The 19,177-nt window shown below is 42.9% G+C and overlaps 1 protein-coding gene, 1 long non-coding RNA gene and 1 other non-coding gene across 3 annotated transcripts; 2 read left to right on the forward strand and 1 right to left on the reverse strand.

Annotated features, from left to right (window-relative positions):
- Positions 1-6,260: 6,260 nt before the first annotated feature.
- LOC125930198 (uncharacterized) lies at positions 6,261-14,204 on the reverse strand. The gene is made up of 3 exons (XR_007460108.1): positions 14,111-14,204; positions 7,105-7,168; positions 6,261-6,862 (listed from the first exon to the last, which is right to left on the reverse strand). It is a non-coding gene; the product is annotated as an uncharacterized LOC125930198 (long non-coding RNA).
- On the forward strand, positions 13,964-14,036 carry TRNAR-CCU (transfer RNA arginine (anticodon CCU)). Its single transcript has one exon. It is a non-coding gene; the product is annotated as a tRNA-Arg (tRNA).
- Positions 14,205-14,558: 354 nt separating the features above from the next.
- Positions 14,559-18,051, forward strand: FMC1 (formation of mitochondrial complex V assembly factor 1 homolog). The gene is made up of 2 exons (XM_049641957.1): positions 14,559-14,774; positions 17,763-18,051. The coding sequence occupies exons 1-2, from the start codon at positions 14,631-14,633 to the stop codon at positions 17,964-17,966; spliced, it is 348 nt and encodes a 115-aa protein (XP_049497914.1). The 5' UTR covers positions 14,559-14,630; the 3' UTR covers positions 17,967-18,051.
- The last annotated feature ends 1,126 nt before the right edge of the window (positions 18,052-19,177 follow it).

Raw genomic sequence — 19,177 nt, forward strand, 5'->3', positions numbered from 1 at the left:
TTTTTATTGATGAGCACTTAGATTACTATCACAAGGCAAACTGTAACATCCCGTGTATGTACATCACACGGAAGTTCATTTTGGCGTGGGTAGTAATGACCTAACACCCTAGATTTCAAAGTCAGGGTCTGGAATCTCTGACGTTGCTTCTCATCCAAGTAAAGCTTTGAGAAATGCCTGGGAAAATCAATCCTTGTTTAAAGGAATTTGGAAAATTGGAAATAAAAGCAGAAGACGTGACTCTGGGTACACCAAGGGTGGAGTCACACGCGAGGGAGATCATGAGTTTCTTCAAAGGACAGCCCCCTCTGATGTGTCATGCGTGTCCTTGCCTCAAAAACGATGGCCCTTCCTTGTCAGTGTGTGCCTTGACATGGCTTGTTTTTTTCTGTCTGTATATTTACCTCTTCTGTGCCCTGTGTCTGTCCCTTTACCATTTCCCCACTATCTTTTTTCTAGTAGGTGGCATAGCATGAAGGAAAACAGGCTGACATTAGATGGGTTCACGAGTCCCCGCTCTGAAGCTGTGACACTAATTTAGACAAGATGCTTACCTTTTAGTCTGTTAACTTATTTCTACAGTGATGATAGCAACGATGGGGTGTGTGGTTGAATTAAGAGACTGGATATGGAAAGCACCTAGCATCGTGCCTAGCACATAAGAGCTAATTAATGGTGGCTACATTATTCTCTCTCTCTCTTCTGCCTTTTTTCTTCTTAAATTCATACTTCCTCTTGCTCTCCTAACTTCCCCAACTATAGAGGTGAAACCATAGTGGTTTTTTTTTTTTTTTAATCTTTCTTAAAAAAAAAAAAAAAAGCTTACAGTACAGGAGTGGATAAATATCAGAATTCTTTCATTGCAGATGTCAAACCCCTGGCTTAAAAAGTAACCAAAGTAAAGTCTGTTAAACACAACAGTAAAGAGAATCTTTTGGTTCGTAGAACTGAGTAGTGTAGAGGTGAGCCTTGAGTAGGGGAAGCTTTATCCAGTGATTCGGTGTCCTCACCGTCTAGCCGTGTCTCTGCCCTGGCATTCGAAGTGCCAAGATTTCACAGATAGCCCTCTGACAGCCTCAGCCTCTCCCTTCGTGGCCAAGTGGCCGCTGCACTTCCAAACTCCATGTGTGTGTCGTGTGTCAGTTTCTTTTTGCCTTATGATACCTCATGTGCAAAGCAGTGCGTTAATCACGTGCCTCCAATCATAGTACGTGGTTCACCATCACGCAGTACAGCAACTCATTCCCTCATTTTATTATACATTCAGCTCCTCCTTCCTTCCTTAGTCCCCAGTGCCCTGTGTCTCATAGGTGCCCTCTTGATATGTGCCCCTTGTTATGTTATGCTATGCTATGTTATGTTATGTTATGTTCACGTCTAAAATAGTGCTATTTAGTGCGTGTACAAATTTCATTTGTACGAACGGTCTGGGCCTATAAATCTTGCTCTTTCCTACTTTTCTCACTTTTCTTAAATTTGTCCATGTTGCTATGTGTACATCCTGTGTGTTGCTGCTTATCACCGTGTAGTATTCCATACTATGTATCCACCACGTTCTAGATACCCGTTTCTCTGGAGGTGGATACCTAGGTTGCCTCTAATCCCCTGTTATTGCAAGAAAGGCTATAGGCTGTCTTCTGCCGATTGCCTGTTCATCTCCGCTTATTATTCGATCGCGTTGTATCCTTTTGTTATAGATAATACTCTCTTACCAGTTGTAGGTGTGCTTGATATTTTAGTCTGAAACCCCCCTTTCAACTTTGTGGAGGACATCCTGAATTGAACAGAAAATGTTAACTTTTAATAGTCAAATTGATCTATTTGTCTACACGTATGTTGAGGCGCTTGTTAGGAGATATGTCCCTATCCCTGTGCCACAAATATATCTTCCTGCTCTTTCTTCTATTAACTTTATAGTTTTAAATTTTCTCCGTAAAGGTATTGTTCGTGTATTGATTTCTAGGTACTTTATAGTTGTCGCTTTTATGGGTGGTATATTCTTCTCCATTCGATACTCTCATGGTTTTTGTGGGTAACGAGGAACGCTGTTGATTTCTGAAAGTTGAGTTTGTGTCCAGCAACTTTGCTGAACTCTCCTATTCCAGTAACTCATCTGATTATTTTATTAGCTTTTCAATGAAGATGATCATATCATCTACAAAAAATGACAGGGCGCCTGGCTGGTTCACTTGAAGAGCATGCGACTCTTGATCATGGGGTTGTGAATTCAAGCCCATGTCGGGTGTCGAAATTACTGAAATCAATACATAACCTTTTCAAAATGACAGTTTAATCTCCCTTCCCAATTCTTTCACTTTCGTCTTATCTTAGAGCATTAGACTGGTCCTTTAATACTATTTAAACAGTAGTGGTGAAAGTGACATCTTTGTTCCTTGTCTCAATTTTCTCAAGTGTGCTGTTTATTCTAGGTTGTTGGTATATAGATTTTAAGAAGTTAAGAAAGTTCTATTCCTAATTTTCTGGGAATGCTGATCATAAGTGTGAACTGGATTATAGCAAGTACATTCCCCCTAACCCTGATACATGGTCAGCACTTCCAGAAAATTTCTGAGAAATGTATTCATAATTTTTTCATTCTTATAATCTTCATTTTCTTTGTTTTCCTCTTGCATTCTGTTTCATTTATACGCATCTTCTCCCTTGTCCTCCTTCAGTCTTGCCAGTTTTTTTCAGTCTTACTAATTTTTCAAGGAATCATGAATTTTATTGGGTGCACATATGTTCGTTATGGTGATATCTCTTTAATCTATTTTTTCCACCAATATATAATGTCCCTCATTTTTCTTTATGATGTGTTTTGCCCGGATATCGCAGTTATCTATATTCTGAATAATATCCCATTGTATGAATATATCACATTTTTAATTTATCCATTTATCAGTTGATAGACACGTAGGCTGTTTGTACATTTTGGATATTGCGAATAATGCTGCTATGAACATTTAGGTACCATACTCCCCCACCCCACCCCTGATCCAAGTGGCACACATTCCGAGACCCCCAGGGGATGCCTGAAACCGTGGACACTACTGAACCCTCTAGATCCTATGTGTTTTCCTATGCATACGTACCGATGATAACGTTTAATTTGTAAATTAGGCACAGTAAGAGATTGTCAATAATAACTAAAAATAGAACAATTATAACAATATACTGTAATAAAAGTTATGTGAAGATGCTCTCTCTCAAAATATCTTATTGCCCAGCCCTCACCCTTCTTGTGGTGATGGGAGATGACCAAATGCCTGCATGATGAGATGAAGTGAGGTGAATGACGTAGGCAGTGTAGCATAGTGTTCGACTACCCCTCACCTTCTGACTCTGTGTCCGAAGGCAGATCATCTGCTTCCAGCCCATGGTTGACCGTGGGTGACTGAAATTGCGGATAAGGGGGACCACTGGACAGGTTTTTGTGTGGATGGATGTTTTCACTTCTCTCAGGTGTGTACCTAAGAGGCCATATGGTAACTCTGCGTAACTTTTTGAGGAACCACAAAACTGTTTCCCATAGTAGCTGAAACATTTTGCACCCTACTAGCAATATGTGAGAGCTTAAATTTGTCTGCATCCTTGCCAGCACTTGATATTTTCCGTTTGTTTGATGATAGCCATCCTGGTAGGTATGAAGTGGTACCTCATTCTTTTGATTTGCATCTCCCTAATGACTCACGGTGTTGAGTATCTTTTCATGTGCTTATTAAGTGGTTAGTATATTAGTATAATTAATAGTATGTAGCTTAGTACATTAAGTATAAAAGTACTTTTTTGAGGCGAGTTCCCAAAGAGGCCGTGTGCTGTAAACTCTCTGAGGCCTTGCGTGTCTGAACATATTATCTTTGCATTCTCACATTTCAATAAGAGTTTAGCTGGATATAATATTCCAGGTTATTTTCCTTCATCACTTAGAAAACATAACTTGATTGCGTTTTGTCTCCAGTGTTTGTTAGAAACATCGATGTCAATCTAATTCTTACTTTTTTGTGGACTAGCTGCTCCTTCTCTCTAGCTTTTAGAATTTCATTTTTGTCTTTAATGGTCTTAAATTTCACTAGAACGTGTCAAAGTTTTAGTTTTTCCATATTTACCCTGTGTGGTGCACCATGAGATTGTTGTATTGGAATCTTTTTTATGTTTAATTTTTGAAAGTTCTGGGGCGCCTGGGTGGCTCAGTCGGTTGAGTGACCGACTCTTGATTTCAGCTCAGGTCGTGATCTCATGGTTTGAGTTTGAGCCCTACATCGGGCTCTGTGCTGACAGTGTGGAGCCTGCTTGGGATTCTCTCTCTCTCCCCCACTGTCTCTGTTCCTCCCCCACTTGTGATCTGTGCTCTCTCTCTCTCTCAAAATAAATAGACTTTAAAATTTTTTTTAAGAAGTTCTTAGGATTTCTGTAAATATTCCCTTTCCTAAATCTATTTCCTCTCTTCCTGGGACACATATCATACATATATTTACATCATATCACCATCATCATCATCATCATCATCATCTCTCTAATGTTCTCTCATATTTTCCATCTCCTTCCAGTACCTTCTGAGAAAATTCCTTGAGCTGATCTGGATCATTATTCATTTTCCAGCTATGTAGTCATTCTTGTTTTTATCCAATCTTTTGGCTTTATTCACCTATCACGTATTTCATACCCACTATTTCCATTTGGTTCTTATAGCTGCTTGTTTGTTATTATTGTTCTCCTATCTTAGTAAGGATCTTTCCCGTGCTTCTTTTAAGTTCTTGTTTTGTCTTGTTCCATTCTGGCTTGTCTAGCACGATTCGTCCCAGTTATCGTCTCTTTTGTTGTGACTCTACTCCTCAAATATCTGATGATTTTCACTTGGGAGCTTGTTTTGTCCTGGGCTTATAAACAGCTTTTTTAGCTGGTGATGTATATACCAAGGGGAGAGGCCAAGGACCCTAGCATGTGCTTTTAAGAAGTGGGTTGGGAGCCTTAGGAGCATTTCCCAGAGCAAAGTCCCAGGTACCAGAGTCAGATTTTGACCCACTGTGGGTCCAGTCACATGGGTCATTATTTTCTGCAAACTTGCTCACAGTGGCTTATTTCTGTATATTTGGTGATTTTTTAGTATATATCCCTGCACTTTATAACTTCAGCTATGGGCATTCTTCGAGGCCTAGATTTTTATAAAGTATGTTCCTCTAAAGGGCATTTGAGTTTGCTTCTTCCCAGCTCCTAGGAACATTACCAAGCCAGGACCACTTCAAACTAAATGTTAGCTTAGGGTTTCAGGGCCTCAGAGATAGGATGAATTTCAGCCACAAATGCATGTGAATGGTTATTGCTAGTAGTTAGGAACTTTAGAAGAAGGCTCTCCACCCTGCTACCCTACCCTGAGCTGAGATTAAAACAGAAGGGTCTCAGGGCTCCTGGCTGGCTCAGTCAGTAGAGCATGCTACTCTCTGACTTAGGGTTGTGAGTTTGAGTCCCACATTGGATGTAGAGATTATTTAAACAATAAAATCTTAAACACACACACACACACACACACACGCAGAAAAGTCTCTTCTTGGTGAAGTCAGGGATATTTTTTTCATTCCCACCAATGAGGCCAATGTTAGGGGTTCCATCATTCTGTAAGACTTTTTGATCTGACTCCCACCATGCTAGTCTGAGGCTTTTTTTCCCTTCTGACTGTCTACAGTAAATTGAAATCCCGACTGTAGGCCACCAGGGATCAACAGATAGATATCTTCAGGGCAAATCAGTGCTCATTTTCCTATTCCTCCTCCTTCCTCACCTCTGGCTACTCTGGCTCCCTTGGCTGTCAGCTCTGTCATGCTCTGAAAAAGTGTTTTTATGTGTTTGTTCAAATTTCACTCAGTGCTTAAGGCGTTTTATATTGAGAGATTTCTCTGCACGTCTAATCTTTCATAATGTCAAAAACAAAAGTCCTGTATGTATTTTGTGTAAGCTCATTATCTCTCTATGTAAATATATAATATGCAAACATTAGTATTGAATATGAAATTATAATATATATGCTACTTAGTATTTAATTCTATATGAACTGTACATTCACATAAGCTAATTATCTCTCTATGTAAATATATAGTATGCAAACATTAATATTGAATATGAAATTATAATATATAGGCTACTTAGTACTTAATTCTATATGAACTGTACATTCACAGTCCATTTCATAAGTCAGACTCTTGCAGATCACCTACAGCGCATCAGGTGTCCTGATGTAAGAACAGGAGTTCCATAAGGAGGAGGGGTTGACAGTGGTGACTTCATTTACTAAAACGGGACTCTTTCTGTGTCAGTTTCACCAGAAAACCCAAAGGCTGAGAACAAAACCATAGGCGCCAATCTGTCCACATTCTAAAGGGAGGAGGAGCCAGATCACCTATGCACCCACCCTAAGAGGTTGTGAAATGGACCCCGGGAAGCACTAGCTCAATACTGGGAAGGATTAGCTCGGCACCCACCTCAGGCTATGGAAGAGAATGTGAGAGGATTTCTTTGGAAGTAGCTGTCTGTATGCTGGACGTTTCCCCTTCTCCCCAAGCAGGGGAGGGTGGGGGGTGCTCCCTCTTTGCTTCATGCCAAATGAGGGGGCACTTCAAGAGGACCACCTGGGGAGTTTGGTACAGCTTGCGGAGTTTCAGGGACAAAGGGACTGGTGTCTGACTTCTTCCTAAAGTCTGAAGACAAACTGTCGGTGGCTAGGTCCTTGAGAAGACAGAAGAGGAGAGAAGACTGTGCTCCAAATGGCTTGCACGCCCCAAGTTCCTGGGTTCCCGAAGGCTTGCTGTGCTTCTTGAGAGAGGGAGGCAGGTTTGGCCATTTCAAGAAGGAGTCCAGCCAAAGGGAACACCTGGAGGGAGGAGATGACATCAGTGGCAGGGAGGCTGCTGGAGACCGAGGGGCTGGGGCAGGCACCCTAAGGAACTAGAGACGGCATGGCCCACAGGGGGACGACAGGTGCGAGATCCCCAGTGATGGACGGAGACTCGAGAACCTGTGAGGAAGCGCCTGTGGGACAAGCAGCCATGGCTTCTCCTACTCCCAGGGGACACCGGCGCCAGCTTACAACTCAGCCACTCACGTGAGACTTACCCCTTCTCCTTCCCCTGCGGCCACACGAGAGCAGGCCCGGAACAGCCACGAGTGGGAAGAGGTCCTGTGTGAGAAATCAAAATGACGCTGACCGTGACCCCCGTTCTCCCTCAGATTTCCGGGCCGGGGAAGGGAAAAAGTTTTAAAATTAACTGACATTTGAAGTTTTGATCGATCACTCGATGAGACCTGTTGATAGCCAGAACAAGAGACTATTTCTGAAATGATGATGATGACAACTCTTTGGCCTGTTTGTTACTTTGCAGAGACTGGAAAAGCTGTAAATTTCATCCAGGCTCACGGGAGACCAAACCATGACCTCAGGTTTGTCCGGGCATTCACGAGAAAACAAAGTTACTTTCTTTTTATACAAGTCTGGCTTGTTCCAGGAACAGGTTGCCTTTGAAGAGGTGACCAGCCAATCGGGGGATGGAGAGGTTGGCCAGGTCCTCCAGCCCTCGCGGCTCATTTTCCAGCCGACGGCAGTCTCACCTTGTCAGTGAGGAGTCTTATTGGGTAAAGTCTGGGGTTTTAATGTTTTACAGACTGGACTTTTTTTTTTTTTTCCAAACCAAAGAAAAACCGCCAATTGTCCTGTTTTTCTCTTGGAAGAGCTGCGTGAACTGCCGCCGATCTCATGCTGGGAAAGGAAGCCTTCGGCCAGGAGGTCCGCAAGCAGCAGGGGTTGAGAGGGATACATCGAGGCTCTCTCTGCCTGCATCTACGGGTCAGCTCACCTGTTAACAGCCACATTTGCTCCTGAGTATTATAACGTACTGAGCTGATATGCTACAGGATGTCATCAGTTAGGTTAAGTTGATGAAAAGTGATACCTTTACATGGAAGAAACTACTACATAATGCAAAGTAGTCATGAAAATCCCGTACACCACAAAGAGACCAAGTGATTTGCTTGCTGCAAAGTATCTACCAGAGTGGCCAAACTTAAAAATGGCTATTTTTCGTTTACAGAAGTGTTTCTCAATTGCTCTCCTTTTCTGTGACGACAGGAGGCTATCAGGAGTGTGCTGCCCGTGAGGTCTGCAGTCTGTTTTTTGACAGCCCGCACTCATTCCCATATCCCTCTGTGTCATGCTCTCTCTGTGTCACAGGGACTGGACTTATGGGAACTACATCTCCCAAACTCCTTTGCCTTCCAGGTTCTGGATGTCATTTCTTTCTGCCAGGGTATTCATGTGAGATTTTTGTAGGTGGGAGGAGAAAGTGGTGTTATTTTTTTTCTCTGGCAGCACCTTGCAAAGTGGGTAGGTCCCGGGAGACCCGAAGCTCCGCCCCAGCCTCTAGGTGACCTGTCAGCTGGCACGTCAGTACTCGGCTCGGCTCTGATGAGCAAAGGGGGCGCCCTGCATTCTTCTGACCTGGGTGACGGCAGCGACCTTCTAGTGACTGCTTAGAACTGCTGAACATTAGTGGCAACTTCCCCAAACTCCGGCAGTCCTTCCCATAGTGCCGCAAGCATCCCAGTGCCCTGCACTCAGTTCCTGTTTGCTTGAACAGCCTGCAGTGGGTTCTCTCTTGGTGACTGACCCCTGATGGTCACAGCGCCTACCTAGCTGATATTGTGAAAGAAACGAACATGCCTAATGGGTCTCGTTGAGTTAAAAGTAAGTTTTTATAGTGATGAACGAGGCCCTGGCTGCCTCTTTAAAAGAAATTCATGCTATGAAGAGAGAAATTTAAGAATCGATCTTGAGAAATATTTATCACTATGTGATTCTGTGGCCCCAAATAATGTGTTAAACCAACATTTTCAAAATATTGAAACGTATTGAATTGCATTGTTTTCAATAAAGGAAACAATAATCTTTCTTTACTGAGAGAAGTTAGGACTTTTTTTACTGTTAATAAATAAAATAAAAATATTTTCCAAATATTGTATATTTCATTTTTTAAAAGCATCCTTTTAATTCTGTTTTGTGCATAGTTTTAATGTACGTGCTACATTCATGCAGTAGTGCATGTGTATGGTTTAAAAGTAAATACAAAGACTTACGGGGGAGGCACAAGATTTTTACCACTATGGATACACCATCAAAAAAGTTTAGAGGGGTTGCCTGGCTGGCTCAGTCAGTAGAGCATGCGACTCTTGATCTCACAGTCGTGAGTTCAAGCCCCATGTTGGGTATAGGGTTTACTTACTTACATAAATGAATGAATGAATGAATAAATAATAAAGTAATATCATTAAAAAATTAGAAATCAGTGCTTGGGACACACATCTAAAGTATCACAACTGATGGAAGCCAGCAGCTACACATATATATTCTCTCAGATATACCCTCTTTCATTGGTCCTGGCTCTTTCCCACCAATAATTTCCCCGGATTCCTGTGTGGCTGACTGGCTTGGCTACCCAGCTACAGTTGCAAAGTTAAGACTGAACGCTCTGGGTCTGTTCCCACAGTTTCACTGGCCACAGAAAACATCCTAGAATCCCTTCCTCCTTCACAGAGCTTGAAGGACCAGAATGGTATCCTCACAATGGTTGGGGAATGGAGGTTGGGTCTCTACTTAAAAGCATGGGCACTAGGGTGCCTGTGCGGCCCAGTTGGTTAAGTGGCTGACTCTTGATTTCACCTCAGGTCCCCATCTTGGGGTCATGAGTTCAAGCCCCATGTTGGGCTCCATGCTTAGCATGGAGCCGACTTTAAAAAAAGTATGGGCACTGTCCCACCCCAACACATGCACACACACAAGCTGACTATGCTTACACCATTTGTGTTTCTGCTCAAATGTCACCAAGTCAGTCAAGACATCCCTGAACACATTATAAAGCAGCAGGTCCCAATCCTCTGCCCCAGTTTTACTTTTCTCCATAGCACTCATCACCATTTGGTAAGTTTTGCTTTACCGGATTATTGTCTGTCTTCCCCTTTCTAGAACGGAAACTTCACTGAGTATCAAAGCTTTACCTACTCCGCTTGCTTTTGCTTCCTCAGCATTTGGAAGAGTGACTGACTCATGGCAGATGCTCACTAAAAATTCAAAGAATGATAAAATACTCGCTTTTCCCAGCCACCCTTGACCAAAACAGCGGGACATGACCCAGGCCATGCTCATCAGAAGTACTCACCCCAGAATGGGACTCTTAGGAAAATACTTCATCCATTCCGGCACAAGTGAGAGCAGAGAAACCAGCCAAAACCAGTGTCCCGGAGCAGCGGCTTTGGTGCTGGCGCCCAGTCCCTGTCCATGGTCATTGTGTCTGCATTGTGAAGCTGTGGCAATTATGCCTGCTGGTGTTTTCACTGGATCAGATCTGGGGCAGGATAGTGGGTGAGGTTTCTGAGCCTGGTCTCTGGCCTTAGTAGGAAATTCTGAAAATTATCCAGCATCTTTTTTTTTTTTGTTTGTTTATTTATTGCTGAGACAGAGAGAGACAGAGCATGAGAGGGGGAGCGGCAGAGAGAGAGAGAGAGGGAAACACAAAATCAGAAGCAGGTTCCGGGCTCTGAGCTCTCAGCACAGAGCCCGACGCAGGGCTCAAACTCGCAAACCGTGAGATCATGACCTGAGCCGAAGTCGGTCACTCGACCGACTGAGCCACCCAGGCGCCCCACCCAGCATCTTTTTAATAAAAATCCTTTTTCTGCTGTAACTTTAAAAATGATTTAATATGCTTTGGAGTCAGATTGCCCGAGGCCGAATACCGGTTTTCCACAGACCAGTTAATAATGTTGACTAACCCATGGAGCTATTCTGAGATTATTCCCACATTTCTAAGTGGGAAAAATCAGTACTACCTCATAGGATTGTGGCGAAGGTCAAATGGGACATTGCCCGCGAAGTCCTCCGGGACGCAGTTCATACATTCGCAACCCTAAGCTGTGTAAGGCCAACGGAAGTGTTCTGTTTGGTAATTTATTGTTTTTAACTTGATTGCTAACGTTGAAGAGTCAGGGCACTGCATAAAAATGCTGGATTTACAACTATTGAAAAATCAGAAGCTCTGGCAACACTGGGTCCACGTGCCGACTTCACACCAATGAGACCGAGCTGAAAGTGTCCAGCTCCTTTGCAGGAAGTAGCCGCCCACCCGGCCTGATTTATTCTTGTGTTACCTGCCTGGTCTCTGCTGTAGGGTTTCGGGGTTGTAGCCCTGTAACTAGGAATAGAAAGATTTTCTAAAGCTGCAAAACTGAGAAATTTGGCTAAATCGGCTCTACAAACTTTTCCAGACTGATTCGGTGTTTTGTTGCTGCACAGTAATCCCAAAACTTGGTGGAATTATTCCCACACAACAGCCATCTTATCATCTTCAATGATTCTTCGGGTTGACTGGGTTTAGCAGGGCAAATCTCTGCTTCAGCTGACACTGGCAGAAACTGTGGACATCTGGACATTCGAGATGGTTTATTCACATAGTCGGCAATCAGTGCTATCAGACCGATAGCAGAGCTCACCTGGGTCTACCCCAATACCCCTCCTTGTGCCATGGGGTTTTCATAGCATGGTAGCTAGACAAGAAGCAGGAAGTGAAAGTTGCCGGTTTTAAGACCTGGTGTTCTACAGAAGTTCCAGAATGTCACTTCTGCTACATTCTATTGGTCCAAGGTAGTCACAAAGCCAGCTCAGATTCAAGAGAGCGAAGGGTACATGGGACAGGAAATAAGCTTCACCTCTTGATGTAGGGAGCAACATATGTATAAAAAGAGAAGAGAAGACTGCTGGAGGGCCATCTTTGGAGACTAATGGCTACATATACATATACATAAACATTTCATGAGTATTCACCCTTTCCTAGTGTAAGAATGGCCTGGAGAAGAAGAGTCTCCTGGCCATGCAGTAAAAAGGAATTCACAATTAGTTATTGCCCGTATCACAACATATCAAGTTATTGAAGACCTACTTCCAAAACATTCTCCCAATTCCTCAGAGCTGGTTTAAATTCGCTACATTTTAGAAAGCTGGTTAAACAAATTTATATTGGTAAATAACAAAAATTCAGCCGAGTAAATTTGAAAGATCTAATCAACTTAGGAATCAGGCAGCATCCCCTCTAGCAAGTATAGGGGAGTTCCAAAGGGCTACAGAAAAGGAAAGGTTTTTAAAGGTAGAGTTGAAAAAAGGAAATTATTAGCTAAGAATCCATTGTTTTAGGCAAGGTTGCCCTCCTAAGGGGAACGGATGGGGTCTATCAGTAAATGTCTCAATGCTGACCAGGAAATTTCTGCATTGACTGGCTATAGGTTCCATTTGGGGGGGGGGGTAGCTGTTAATTCTTGGTTTACTGACTTGCGGACTTAACTAAACGACACCATTTTTGGCCTGTGGTTTTTCTCTTTAACAATGTTCAGAGAAGAATAACTGATAGCATTCTCCCCAGCCCCTACTGCAGATGAGATGTGCCTTTTATATTTATTTATTTATTTATTTAAATGAAATTTATTGTCAAATTGGTTTCCATACAACACCCAGTGCTCATCCCAAAAAATGCCCTCTTCAATACCCATAACCCACCCTCCCCTTTCTCCCATCCCCCATCAGATGTGCCTTTTAAAATCAGATACTTGTGAATTATAGGTTGATAAATATTTTATGAATGCCACAGGGAGAAATTAATTCACTCATATGAAGTCATTCTAGTCTGGTTTCCTCTAAGGTCGATTCTGGAGGTGTCAGGATTCCAGCCAGAGTATGAACCTTAAAGTTACCTTAAAGTTGGCCACTGTTCTCCAGACAGGGACCTAGGAGGAGGGACCTATTAAGAGTGGGAAGTTGGAGTCTGCGCGGTTGCATACTGATTCACGGGAAAGATAATGAAACGGAGACACAGGTAATCCACACGTAAAAGGAAAGATTAACATGTCATCTAGAGAATCTAGAGGAATGCAGAGGTGAAATAAATCATTTTCGCTTTACCATACTGACCACAAAGGCCGAAAGCAGTGTCTGACCTAGACTTCTCAAGGAAACTGGAAGCCCGAAAGGTAAATATTAATACAAATGGCTAAACTTCAGGCGGAGAAAATAAGACAAAGGGAGGCGAGGAAGACAGAGAAGTTGAGATACCTGGCGCAGAAAGAGTGTGAGGAAACGACTAGTGAGAGATGACAGTTACGATACAGGCAAGTCTCCGGGGCAATGGAGAGCCACTGCGACATTTTAAGGAATTAAAATCTTAATTTTAAGGAATTAAGAGGAATTTAAGAGGAATTAAGGTCGCTGATAACTCAAGAAACCCAAGTTATACAATTAGAAACAGAATCAGAAAAAGAACTACTAATTATTTCTAATTAACTAATTCCTAGCGAATTAAATAATAAATTCCCGCTGTCCTACATTTATCTCTGACGGGGCAATTCAGAAGGTAAGCTACACATTCACAACTCGCCAATGCCTCTGCGGAAACGGCCTCACCCCTACAACCGGAAACAGAAAGTGACCGCTGCGGACGCCACCTAACGGCGTGTTGGAGCCAAGCTAAGTGGGAAAGCCGCACCACCGGAAGGGGCCGGCTGTTTCCGGTAAAAATCCGACCCAGCAGCAACTCAGAGGGCGAGTCTCCGAGATTCGGCCAATGTGCCCCGAGCGCTCGGCTCCGCGACATCGTATGCCCGCTTTTGCGCAGGCGCGGGGTTACCGGGCGGGCAAACGCGTACGCAAAACCGTGCGCGCGCCCGTCCTCCGTCCGGCGCATCGGTGCTGATTCGAGGGTAAAGCCTTTGGAGCTGGAACGCGGACTCTTGTTCTCTGAACTACAACTCCCAGCATGCCTCACAACTCATAGTGGTACTAGGTGTGGTTTCTCAGGATAGGTTAAAAGGAGACCTAAGTGACGATGACGTACCAAAGAGGAAAAAAAATTGAATACGTTGCTGCAGCGCCTCGCTCACAGAAGCCCCAGTGGCCTAATGGATAAGGCATTGGCCTCCTAAGCCAGGGATTGTGGGTTCGAGTCCCATCTGGGGTGGTGAGACTTTTGTCTTGAAAAGAATTTTTGCTATTCTTAAAGAACTCTACCGAAATATGCTAACTTAATTTTACCTTTTAAAAATGGGAAGTATACGTGTCGTTTTCCTAAGTGTTGGGCTACTGCTTGAGAGAATAAGCATATCCCATTTCCTTCTTCTGAGCCACCACAGTGGCTGGAAGTCAGTGCTGGAATTCTGATATCCCCTCTGGGTATCTTTCATGTTGTATTTCAAATCAACATCCATTCCCACCAGGCCCACTTATTCTCGAGACTCCGCGGTCAGTTAATGACGTCTTAAATGACGCAGTCACCAAAGACCCTCCTTTCCCCTAGCCCGGCCTTTCTCGGTGTTTCTTAAGGACCTGCGAGTCAGTTACACTCGGCTTTCGTTTGCTTCTGTCTTAACTCCTGAGGGGGCCTCTCGGCGTTTGATTAGTAAAGCTGTGCGGAGAAGGGAAGCGAGACATTCCACTACTCGGCGATCGAAGGGGGGACCCGGCAGTGTGGGTCCGACCGTACCATTAAGCAGCTGGGCGGGGGTGAGGGAGTTAGAGGGGCGTAGGGCGCCATTGGGCACCACGCTCCGAGGACATGAAAATGGCGGCCTTAGGGTCGCCGGCACGCACTTTACGAGGCCTTCTACGGGAGTTGCGCTACATGAACGCGGCCACTGGCCGACCCTATCGCGACACTGCAGCCTATAGGTACCTCGTGAAGGCTTTCCGTGCGCATCGGGTACGGAAGCCCGTGTCCGGGTGCTCCAGCGGCCGTTCCCTGAGGAAGGAAGGGGGAAGGGGGGGGAGATCTAGCTGGGGGGTAGGGAGCGTCTGGCCTCAGCCCCTGCGTTTCTGAAACCGGCCCTCCCACCCAGCCCTGGTTCTGGCCAAGCTTACCCAGGCCCTAGTCCTTGGTCTATGGCCTAAGCCCGGGGACTAACCAAGGAGCGGGGATTTCATTGGCTGGTCTTTTGCAGGTGCAGAGGACAAAGTCAGAGCCATGGGAAGTGGAGGGGATGGGGCGGGGGTTGGTAAAGGAGAGATGCACTTGATGGAGAGTGTAGGGTCACTAGCTGCAGCATCTATCAACCACTCTCCTCATCCTTCCCATGGTAGTTATTCTAAAAACCATTTTTTGAGGCGGAAAATAACTGTAATAAGATGAGGAATATTAAGAATTTGGCGGGAACCGTGTTTCACTTATGTTGTATTTCATTCCCCATTTAAAGGAAATGGTGCCTGTGGAGCTGAACTAGAGATCTGTAATGACATTGCGCTATCACAACATTAATGTGATATCTGACCAGATATATTTTTTCCTTCTGTAGCAGATAAATATGAACATATGGGAAGCCATCCTTGGGAAATTCCTTTGTGAACTCCACACTCCATATTCCCGTTAGGCAAGATCGGGTGGAAGATGTTTTATTTTTCAAATGGGTCAACTGAGGCTCAGGGACCCCGTGCAAGGACTTGTATAGAACTAGAAGCTAGGTTCCCAAATAATCGGTCTTCCATTTAATAGCTGTCTTTAGAGTTACGGATTGGGCTTTGAAGGAAGTTGCAAGCTATCTCCAAAATGGTACGTTGGAGAGTCATCTTGGGCTTTAGGGTAGGAAACTGTCTTTTGAGCAATGTGGGAAAAAGGAGAACCAGGATCCTGTTGAATCTTTAAGCTATGGAAGTTAGAATGCATTGTTAGAACTAAAATTCAAACATTTTTATCTTTTTATCAAGATATATATATATATATCAATATATATATATATATTGATATATATATATAATTTTATCAAGTAAGCTCTATACCCAACGTGGGGCTAAAATTCAAAAACTTTTCAAAGGCCACAGTGTTAGGGACTTCTAGGAACTTGGCTAAAATGATGAATCAGATGCACACAGGTCCTGTCTTTTAAGAAGTTTACGAAGAACCCTACAACAAAGCACTTGGAATAAGAAAGTGCTAAGAGCATAAACAGGAGGTCCTTGTATAAAGAAGGATTTCAGGAGGAAATTAAGCAGGATTTCAGGAGGAAACTAAGCAGGGACCTGATGTGTGAATTGGAGTTTGCAAGCAAATGGGGGTTGGGGAAGATGAGGTCCAGGTCGAGAAGCTGCACAACTGAAAAGCCCAGAGGTGAGAACAGACATTTGAGACTGGTTGAAGCTTAAGGTGTGGTAGGTGAAGTAGAAGTTGTGGTAGGCAGGAACTTATTAAACTTCATTGTAAATGTAATGGAAGGTCATTCTAAGATTTTTAAGATGACATGATTATAGCTGTACCACCTTATGGGGGCATTATTGCTCTTAAGAGAGGCTCTCAAATTTTGTGTAAATTCATGTTACAAGTTTCAGAAACACAGCAAGGATATGAGGAATGGTTTGTTTCCTGCTGGCTCAGAGCTAGCTCAATAACCATCTATGCCCATTTTCTTAACTGAAGGGGTTCAGTTAGGGAGGAACCTCTGCCTTCCCCTTAGAGAAAAAAAAATTTTTTTTTTCATTTGATTTCATTTGGTCTCTTGTGATTCATATACTGTTTATATATTGCTGACCCTTCTGTCCTGACTCATGATTCAGGCTTAGCTGAATCATGGCCTACACTAACAGAATTCTTGTTTCCAATCTATCAGTTTTGGTGTTTATTATAGAAATGGATGTTAACCTTTTTTAAAAGTTTGACATTGGTGTTAGTCATTCACAAATTTTTACTTATAAAAAGTTAACTGATTAAAGCAGATAGTTCTTTTTTTGAGCAGCTTATGAGTGTTATTTTCACATATGTGATCTGCAGATCTTTTTTTGTATGTGTGATGTGCAGATCTTAAACCACACTTTCTAGTTTTCAGATTCCAACTCTACATATTCAAGTAAAGAAAGGTCAAAGGGGTTGACATAGGCATTGGTACACAGAGGTTAATATACATTTAGAGAAACACGGGGCTCCTTAAGTATTTTAAGCTATGTACACATCTCTGTCTCACCTTTTCTTCCTTTTCTCACAACTTCAGAACGCAAAGTTAGTCAAATAAAGGACAGTGTACTAAATCTGGGAATTAATTGTGATGAAGAAAAAACAAGTTTGGAATTATTGGCGACTTGTGAATGGATATCATTTCTAGCTACTTAACAGTTATCAGAATATGGGTTTTTCAGATGGATAAGTAAATTATAATGAATAGATGCATATTAATTTTATATATAAAGGCTTCATTTTGTTACGTTGAGGACAAAGCTATTATTTTTCAGACAAAATGGTTTTACTTTTCATTGAAATGATAATCATATACCACCTTGACCAAAGTCAGAAATATAAAAATCAGACTCATTTGTTTGAAGGGGAGAAAGTTCTATACACCTTAGGCGACATTAATGATTATAGTTTCCTATCTCTGCCAGTAACCAACTATTGAGCCCCTCTGGGCTTTAGTTTCCTCATTTGTAAAACAAGAGTGTTGAAATGACTTTTTCAGTTATTAAAATATGAGGACACTCAATGAAACTCCTCTGTGAAACTCCTTGTAAACTTCCTCTTCAGTTAATTAGAGGTCAGGTTCCCTAATCAACAATTAGAGTGTCTCTACATATGTAATTAGTATACACATACGCATGTTTATATTTCCTCTGTGCAGTTTACTTCCATTCTAGAGAATGCTTATTAGATCTCTCTGGCTCTGTATCTGTAGCTGGGCTGTTAATAAAGTATGTGACCTTGCTGCTTCTCCAGGTTACCAGTGAGAAGTTGTGCAGAGCCCAACATGAGCTTCATTTCCAAGCTGCCACCTATCTCTGCCTCCTACGCAGCATTCGAGAACATGTGACCCTTCATCAGGAATTTCATGGCAAGGGTGAGCGCTCAGTGGAGGAGTCTGCTGGCTTGGTGGGTCTCAAGTTGCCCCAGCAACCTGGAGGGAAGGGCTGGGAGCCATGAGAATGGAGAGATTCCTTGGATGCTGCCTTCATACAAGAACTTAATCATTTCTATGTATTTATCATTAAATTTGTTTCTAAGTGTAGGGTTTTTCTCTGTAATTTTGTCAACTGTTTCTTAGGTTTTATTCTTACTCAGTGAATTTACTGAACTTCTTACATTAGGCTGATTGATGCTCTTCATTTTTTTAAAACTTTATTATTTTTATTTTTAAAGTATACAAACCTATTGTGTTAAGTAATTCAAATGGTATAGAATATAAAATAAAAGCCTCCTTTTCTTTTCCCTTGTCCCTCCCCTCTCCCATCCCTGTTAACTGGTGAGAAATGTTGCTAACAGTTTGGTGTGTGTCTTTCCAGCTATTTCCTGTCCTTATACAAGCATACAGTTATATTTATGCATGCCCGCACACGCGCACACACACGCATACTTTAGTACAAAACACAAAAATATGATGTGTTTTAAGTTCCTGACAGGAAACAGGTGGCATACTCAATTAAATAGGGTTGCTGAGGAGAGTTAATGAAGGGGTAGATAAAGATGTGCTGCTCCTAGAGGCTAGCAACATAGGCTGAGTTGACCCTTAGGTGTAGGAATATGACCACCACTCAACTGCAGGCTGCAGAGAGGAAGTCCAGGGAGAGGGAGATGGAATGAGCATAGTGACTTATGCCTTCTAATCTGTCAAATTGTTACTCATCTTGAATTCTCTATCAGGGTAAAGGGCTCCCAACCACACACTTGGCTGACCGAGTAAACTACTTGGGCTTCATTCAGTATTCCCGACTCTTCTTAGTCTCCATATCTAGTCAATCAGCAGTTTTTGCTTCTGCAATGGCTCTGACATCCCCCCCCCCCCCCCCCGGCCGCCCCCATCTCTTCATTGCCTCTCTTCTTGTTCAAGCACTAACAGTCTTTTGCCTGAACTACTAAACTAGTCTCCTAAATGGTCTTTTTGCTTCTAACGTTCTTGAATAGAAATTACTCTTTCTGTGAACTACCAGTGGTTATCTGTGACCACTTTGTGGCCTAGGTTGGTTTCTTGTAGGCACGTCTTACAGCTTCTTTTTCCCTGGACTCAAGCTCCTGAAGAGTAAGGGCCAGTCTCATGCATCTTTGTAGGCTCCAAATCACCATCCATGGTGACTTACACGTAGCGTTATTCCATATTCTGAATACATAGCTCAGGACTACTCGCTAGGAGTACAATC

Source organism: Panthera uncia, chromosome A2, assembly GCF_023721935.1.
Source record: "Panthera uncia isolate 11264 chromosome A2, Puncia_PCG_1.0, whole genome shotgun sequence".
Taxonomy (NCBI): Eukaryota; Metazoa; Chordata; class Mammalia; order Carnivora; family Felidae; genus Panthera; species Panthera uncia.